This window comes from Rattus norvegicus, chromosome 1 (genome assembly GCF_036323735.1).
Source record: "Rattus norvegicus strain BN/NHsdMcwi chromosome 1, GRCr8, whole genome shotgun sequence".
NCBI classification, from domain to species: domain Eukaryota; kingdom Metazoa; phylum Chordata; class Mammalia; order Rodentia; family Muridae; genus Rattus; species Rattus norvegicus.
In genome coordinates this window covers 172,357,301-172,365,653 of record NC_086019.1, presented here as the reverse complement: position 1 = coordinate 172,365,653, position 8,353 = coordinate 172,357,301, and the positions used below count along the sequence as shown (strand labels likewise).

At 46.4% G+C, this 8,353-nt stretch overlaps 1 protein-coding gene across 1 annotated transcript; it reads left to right on the top strand.

Annotated features, from left to right (window-relative positions):
- The first annotated feature begins 448 nt into the window (after nucleotides 1-448).
- Nucleotides 449-8,006, top strand: Nlrp10 (NLR family, pyrin domain containing 10). The gene is made up of 3 exons (NM_001106291.1): nucleotides 449-509; nucleotides 3,930-4,231; nucleotides 5,829-8,006. The coding sequence occupies exons 2-3, from the start codon at nucleotides 3,955-3,957 to the stop codon at nucleotides 7,559-7,561; spliced, it is 2,010 nt and encodes a 669-aa protein (NP_001099761.1). The 5' UTR covers nucleotides 449-509; nucleotides 3,930-3,954; the 3' UTR covers nucleotides 7,562-8,006.
- Nucleotides 8,007-8,353: the final 347 nt, after the last annotated feature.

The window sequence follows — 8,353 nt, the reverse complement described above, 5'->3', positions numbered from 1 at the left end:
AGACCAGACCAGATCAGACCAAACCAAACCAAACCAAATCAAACCAAACCAAACCAGGATCTTCTCTACCAGGGAGTCATATGACGGTTGGCCTGTAGGCTATTTACCTAGCCCACCTCAAGGACTGAAAGGAAGCCTCTTGCAGTCTCTTTGTCTCTGTCTCAGTCTGTCTTTCTGTCTGTCCATCTGTCTCTCTCCAGCTCTCTGCTCTTGCTTCTCCCTTCTGTTTTGTTTTCTGCTCAGTTTATGTGTTTTATGTCTCCCTCTATTTCTTCTCTCACTTTTTCTATTTGTATCCTTGACCCTGTCTTCCCCATGTTTATCTTCTTTTTTTGGATACTCAGTTTCTCTTGTCCTCACCTCTGTCTCTAGCCAGGGCAGGGTTAACATCATCTCATTTCTTGCCTCCGCCCCTCCAATTAGACTCAGTTCCTGTTTCTATAAATACTGAGGTGTTACTAAGAATCTCTGGCACAGTGACTTGGGCCTTGAGATCTGTCATCTGTACAGTAAGTAGCCTCGGCTCGTTGTTGTCTAGAAAGCCATGTCTCATTCTTTTGTTTTCTCATGTGGGCTTCTTGGTCTCGATCTCCGGTACTTTGGTTTTTAATTTCTAGCCTGAGCTTGCCTAAGGCTTTGAGCAAGTCAGATCCCATTCCTGATGTTTCCCCTGGACTCCGGAGTTCTCACAGAGCACTGTGACCTGGGGCTTGGGGAAAGGTGCACAGGTGAGAGGGCTGGCAGTGTTCACATCCTGGCTTCTCCTCTTTCCTGCTACCATCACAGCCAAGCTGTTTGGGAATTCTGTTAGCCATTCATCAGATAGACTAGAGCATCTGTCAGACATGCCCACAAGCATATTCATAACAGGAAACCCACACAACTGCCTCTCTGTCTAACAAACTTTCTCATTGAAAAGCTGATTTTCTTCCTTTTCTCAGGATCCTGATCCAGTCCCCGTTCTCAACCCCCACCTTTGGTATTTCTAGCCTGATGCCTCCTTTAGATGCTTTTTGTTGGCATTTAAAAATACCCCACCCTTTCCACGTGAGGGTAAAGACTGCTTGGGCCAGTGCTTCCTCACCTCTGCAGATTCCCTGCATTGTCTAGTTTCCTGAAGAACATTTCTACCACTTCTTTGCCTCCTAGATTTTTTTTTTCTGGGATGATCTATGACTTAGTTTTACCACAGTGATGCACGTGTTTGTATCAGAAACTCAACATATTACAAAGTCTGTGTCTTCGGTTTTTATCTTTCTCACTATCCTTATCATCTTCCTAAGACAAATACTTTAGATTTTTAAATGTCTTTGTGTACACACACACACACACACACACACACACACACACACACACACACACACAAACACACACACACAATTCTTTTTGACTCAAAGCTTTTGGTATCATCCATTGACCTTTTATTCTAACTATCCCCTTATCATTCTTTTTAATTAAAACTTCCTACTCTATGTGTATGGAAGTTGCGGCTGTATCTATATCTCACCATATCATGTGCACACCTGATGTCCTCGGAGGCCGGAAGTAGATATTGGCTCCTCTGGGACTGGAGTTACAGAGATGGTTGTGAGCTGCCATGTTGGTGCTAGGAATTGAACTCAGGTCCTCTGGCAGAGCAGCCAGAGAGAGCTCTTAACCATGAAGCCTTCTCTGCAGTGACCTGTCCACTATCCCTTCATTGTGATTATATTACAGATTTTAGTAATCCGGTGGTTACACTATTATTTGTATGCACACATTTTCCCCAAGTGCTGCAGTTTTCTTATTCTTTTGTTTGTCCCAAAATATTTACTTTTCTTTCGTTTCTAGTTTTCTGGTAACTTACTGCTGGGTTTTGCACTTTTGGTTGTCTGTCCAGAGCTAATGCAGAGAGACAGAGGCATTGGTTAAAGTGCAATCCATTGCTCTTTTCATCTTGAGGATCGTTTTGGAGAAACCACTCCAGATTTAGGGAGACTTAGAGACTCTCTGCTCTCTAGGCCAACTGAGCAGCTGCCTGTTAGGGACATTAGGACCGTGTTTATACTCCTAGTTCACAGAATTCCTCTTTTCTTCCTTTATTGTTTTGCCAGAACACATTCTTCAGTGGCTTCGCCTATTTGAAGAAATGGGACAGTGTCAGAGGAGACAGTGACAGAGCCCCAATTCCTTTGTCTCTAGTCAAACTGTCCCAGTCTGGCCTGGGGTCAAGTTGTAAAGAGGACAAATGGCTTCAGGGAGGGATGCGGATCATCTCTGTGCTGTGCTGTTCTTTTGGCAATAGAATGGTTCACGCCTTTGGTCTCTTCCTTGCTTCTCAAGTGTAACGTTTGACAAATGAGGTTAAGCTGCTCATGCCAACTGACGGAGTTGATGGGTGGGCTCTGCTTCCCGGATCATTGAGGTCTTTCCTGGGTTACACGCCACCCCCAACACCAAGCCTGTAGATAGACAGTAGGTGTCTGAGAATTCACGCCTTTACTCTTAATTCTAACCCCACCAGCAGGTAACATGTCTCCTGGACAGCTAACTTTGGTGTCTTCTTGCCCCATGGAGCTGACTCACCCTCCCGCTTCAGCACTTCAAGCCTGAGCTTGACTGGCCCAGAGCTCTGCTGTTGTCTTCTTGTCCTTCTGAAATTAGATGCCTTAGAGTCAGAACTTTTTATCCTTGACACTTTGGGGGTAATGTGTCCCTGCTTCTGCAGTCCCATAGTCTAAGACCTATGGCAAGAGTCCCTGGGTCCTGTTGTGTCTCTGAGAGGTTTCTTCCTTTCACTGGAATTCAATTATAGTACTGATGTTTGAGCAGTGCCAAGACTATTACTAAAGACTATTTTGAGCATCCCCAGACATGCAATGGATTCCTCGTGACTTTAGATAATGAGTTCTCCCAGATTCTGAAGTCCTCTTGCCATCACTGTCATTCTCCTTCCCTTAAGTAAATGCTGAGTTGAAGAAGTATCCTGGCACAAACTAAGCACTAATAGTGCCTGTTCCCTTCTTAGCCTAATTTGAACTTGTCTCCTTACCTAAACTAGAGACCAACTTTGGATCCTATGAGTGGCTGAGCTCATGATGCTGGTATAAGAGGCAGTGGACTGAGAGTTGAGATTTTTAATCTCCCTATCTTTGTGGTCTTAGCAGACATGTATAAGTTCTGTAAACATTCACAATCAAAGGAAGACTCACTTTTTGAAACGTAAAAATCTCAAACATTTTTTTCTTAATGCTAGTTTAAGACTTAATGCTTGAGTCTAATTTGAGAGTGCCTATGGACCTCTGGGGACATTGTCCAGTTGGTAGAATGGATACCCAACACACACGGTTCCCTAGTTCAATCCCTTGCACCTCATAGAACCAGGTGTGATGACACATGGCAGTCATCACAGTACCCAGGAGGTAAAGGCAGGAGGATCAGGAATTTAAGATCATCCTCAGCTACAAAAAATATTTGAGGCTGCCGGGAATACACACACACACACACACACACACACACACACACACACACACACTCACACACACACACACACACACACTCACACACACACACACACACACGTACATAAGAAAGAAAGCAGGCAGGCAGGCAGCAAGGAGGGAAGGAAGGAAGGGAGGAAGGGAGGGAGGGAAGAAGAAAGGAAGGAAGGAAGAAAGGAAGGAAGGAAGGAAGGAAGGAAGGAAGGAAGGAAGGAAGGGGGACCTCTCTGCTCGAGTTACCCAGCCCGTCACACATGTTATCTGATACAGCAGGAATGATTAAGGCAATTTCCCCTGCTGTCTCATCTACTTGCCCTTCTTGGAGCTTTGCACTCATCTGGTCTTGCTCAGGGCTTCTGCTCCACAGACTGCCAAGAACCCAGAGGGAGGGCAGTTGGGGAGTCTCCAGCTGTTCCCCACTCACCATTTCTCATTACTTCTCATTTCCAGGTGGCTGGACTGAACTCTGACCACCATGGCCTTGGCAAGGGCCAACAGCCCCCAGGAAGCGTTGCTTTGGGCCTTGAACGACCTTGAGGAGAACAGTTTCAAGACGCTGAAGTTCCACTTACGGGATGTGACCCAATTTCATCTGGCCCGAGGGGAACTGGAGGGTCTGAGTCAGGTGGACCTGGCATCAAAACTGATTTCAATGTATGGAGCACAGGAAGCTGTGAGAGTGGTGGGCAGGAGCTTGCAGGCCATGAACTTGATGGAACTTGTAGACTATCTCAACCAGGTTTGTCTGAATGGTGAGTGTAACCTGAGAGAGGGAAGTGATGGTAGCACCAAAGACACCCCCAGGTACTCCACAGACTAGTCTGTGATTTATGCCTTTCCTTACACTGCCCTCTCCTTGGGGATCCCCAGAGCCCCAAAGTCTAAGGTAGTCTCCAGATAAGGGGTCCGAAGAATGTTAAGTACAGATCCTGGGCTGAAGGTAGGGGTTTATGTTACCTTTTGAGCAAAGCAGCCCACCTCCTACCTGTAGTTGCTATGTTGGAGAAGGGGTGGGGATGCAGAAGGGCATGTGGATGGGGCACAGTACTGGTAGAGCGATTCCCGCTAAGTAGAAAGAACAGCATCAGGGTGCGTGGCTCACAACTCCCAGCTTCGTGACAGGCGGCAACACTGCTTTGCATGGAGGAGTCAGTGGACTAATGTGAATCTCGTCAGCAACAGAGACTAAATAGCCACCTGTTTCTTATTTTGGGATACAGGTCCGGGGCCTCTGTGGACACCTGTGATCTTTCTCAGTTTTCTTTCATCCCCAAGTCCTCCTGTGCTGTAGAAACAGGAGTGGACAAGCTGGGATGGTGAGGTGACAGTTGCCCATAAGGGGCTTGCAGCATGGGTGTGAGAACTTTAGTTCAAACATCAGAATTGATTGTTTTGTTTTTGTTTTTGTTTTTTAAGCTGGGCATGTGCACTTATTGTGGTTTTGTTTTTTTTTTTTGCTTTTCATGATGGAGTTTCTCTATGTAACAGAGCCCTGGCTGTCCTGGAACTCTCTTTGTAGACCACGCTGGCCTCAAATTCACAGAGACCCTCCTCCTTCTGCCTCCCAAGTGCTGGGGTTGAAGACATGCACCCCATTTATAATCCTGGTGTTGGGAAGGCAGAACCAGGAGGCTCTAGTATGCTTACTGGGTAGTCGCATAGTATACTTGGTGAGCTCTTGACTCAATGAGAAACCCTGACTCAAAAACTAAGGGCAGCACCTGAAGAACCTTGTCTGAGGTTGTCTCTCTGGCTCTACATGCATTCCTGTACCCACATACATATTGTGCACAGATATACACAAGTGGCAGTAGGGAGAGGGGGAGAAAGGGAAAAGGAGGGTTGGGAGGGCAGAGGAAAGGAGGGGAAGGGAGGGGAGAAAGTGAGGCCCAGGAAGTTATGGCTCCTGTTTATCTGCTGGGTTGTCTTTAGCTCTGACCCCTCCCCCTTTGCCAAGAACAGATTCCAGTTACTTCACCAGCTTTTTAGCTTCCTTTCTCTCTCCTCTCTCTGTCCTCAACTCACCCATTACAAAATTTCACAGGTCTTCGAAGGTAGTTATGTATAGTCACACACGCTGACACTGAGATGTGCACACCCTTTCCCTCACACAGTGCATACCCTCGACAGCACATTCTCACGAGTAGATACAAAGAGTCTCACATACAAAACATCCCCCCCCCCCGACCCAATAGTTTCACTTCAGGAAGCCACAACTACAATCTTCGAAGCAATACAAGTTAGGGAGGGTAGAAGATGAGACTAAAGGGCAATCTGAGGGTTTGAAGGGTTGATTTTTGCCTTTTGTTGTTCACACTCAACACCCGAAACCCCATTTGTGTTACTCAGATTACAGAGAAATCTACCGGGAGCACGTGCTCTGCTTGGAGGAGAGGCAAGATTGGGGTGTAAACAGCAGTCACAACAAGCTGCTCCTGGTGGCCACATCTAGTTCAGGGAGTCTCAGATCACCTTCCTGTTCTGACCTGGAACAGGAGTTGGATCCTGTCCATGTGGAGACATTATTTGCTCCGGAGGCGGAGTCCTACTCAACACCGCCCATAGTGGTGATGCAAGGATCCGCCGGCACTGGAAAGACAACCCTGGTCAAAAAACTGGTGCAGGACTGGGCCAAAGGTAAGCTGTACCCGGGCCAGTTTGATTACGTTTTCTACGTGAGCTGCAGAGAAGTGGTCCTGTTACCCAAGTGTGACCTGCCCAACCTCATCTGCTGGTGTTGTGGGGATGATCAAGCCCCAGTCACAGAGATTCTGAGGCAGCCTGAGCGGCTCCTGTTCATCCTGGATGGCTATGATGAGTTACAGAAGTCCAGCCGTGCCGAGCGCGTACTACACATTCTGATGAGGAGAAGGGAGGTACCATGCTCTCTTCTCATCACTACACGGCCTCCAGCTTTGCAGAGTCTGGAGCCCATGCTGGGTGAACGGCGACATGTCCATGTCTTAGGCTTCTCTGAGGAGGAGAGGGAGACATATTTCTGCTCCTATTTTATGGATAAGGAGCAGTTGAGAAACGCCCTTGAGTTTGTGCAAAACAATGCTGTTCTCTATAAAGCATGCCAGGTTCCAGGCATTTGCTGGGTGGTCTGCTCCTGGCTGAAGGGGAAGATGGCGAGAGGCCAGGAAGTCTCTGAGACACCTAGCAACAGTACAGACATCTTCACTGCATATGTGTCCACCTTTCTGCCCACTGATGGCAATGGGGACAGCTCTGAGCTTACCAGGCACAAGGTACTGCGGGGTCTGTGCTCCTTGGCAGCGGAGGGGATGCGGCACCAGAGGCTGCTATTTGAAGAGGACGTCCTCAGAAAGCACAGCTTAGATGGCCCCAGCCTTACTGCTTTCCTGAACTGCACTGACTACCGAGAGGGGCTCGGCATCAAGAAACTCTACAGCTTTTGCCACATTAGCTTCCAGGAATTTTTCTATGCCATGTCCTTCCTTGTGAAGGAGGACCAGGGTCAGCTAGGAGAGGCCACACACAAAGAAGTGGCAAAGCTGGTAGATCAGGAGAACTATGAAGAGGTGACTCTCAGTTTGCAGTTCTTATTTGACATGTTGAAAACAGACAACACCTTGAGCTTGGGGCTAAAGTTCTGCTTCAAAATCGCCCCTTCGGTGAGGCAGGATCTGAAGCATTTTAAGGAACAAGTAGTGGCCATAAAGTACAACAGGTCATGGGATTTGGAATTCTCTCTCTATGATTCTAAAATAAAGAAGCTCAAACAAGGTATCCAGATGAAAGATGTCATTTTCAATGTGCAACATTCAGATGAAAAGAAATCTGGTAAGAAGAAGCCATTTTCAGTGACAAGCAGGTTTGGTAAGGGTCCTATCTTGGAAACTGGTAAAAGCACAAGGAAACAAAAGAAGGCTTCTAATGGGAAAAGCAGAGAGACAGAGGAACCACCAGCCCAGGACGGAGGAAAGAGTAGGCTGGCAAGCAGAGGAAAGGGTAACAAGGAGATAAATGATAAGGATGGTGGGGTGTACGGACAGGAGGATGGGGAAGGACAGGAAGTCAAAAAGGGTGGAGAGATACTAGATGAGATGAATGGGTAGTAGAGAGAGGGAAGGACAAAGAGACAAATAGAAAAGAGAATTACATAATCAAGACCAGGAGACTTAGCATAGCATCTGTAATGAACGACTCATTGGAAGCAGCCAGCTCTTACCACAGATATCTGAAGTTTAACTAGTTAGCATCCCTCCCTCTAGTAGCTGTTCAATATCTCCTGTGGTGTGAAGTCACTTTGAGTAGCCCCTTCGGTGCTAACATCCAATGACTAAGACTTTAATTCTGACATTAGATTCTTTTCTAAATAAAACAAACTGTTTAAAATAAGAAAGTGAGAATCACATACATTCTGTAAAATATAGGCACATATGGAACACATTATGGGCCAATGTGTAAAGGAAACATGCTTTGGTATAATGGAAAGTCCTGTTGACTCTGTATTTGTATTCAAGTGTTGCTTAAATAAAGAGTAGCTTCCCATTCTTTCTAGAAACTTCTACCCATTGGGTCATGGGTGGTCACAGCCCTAAGCGCTGGTCTGGGAAATTCTTCTTTGTTTTAACCTGACTTAATTATGTACTAATATTGATCATATTAGTACTGTAAGCTCCAGCTATGCCATCAACTGACTTTTCTTCATGAAAAGATGATGCAGTTCCAAGAATGAGCACATCCTTTTCTACTCTGGGTCTCTCTACATAGACAGAAAAGGATTCTTGTAGGCATAATGGAACTTAAGGTATGAGCAAGAGCCCCTTCTAGTTCTTAGATTCCTCAGAATGTTCTTGGACCTCACATCACAGCAAACCATGTAGAGGCCTGCAGAGACAGCCAGC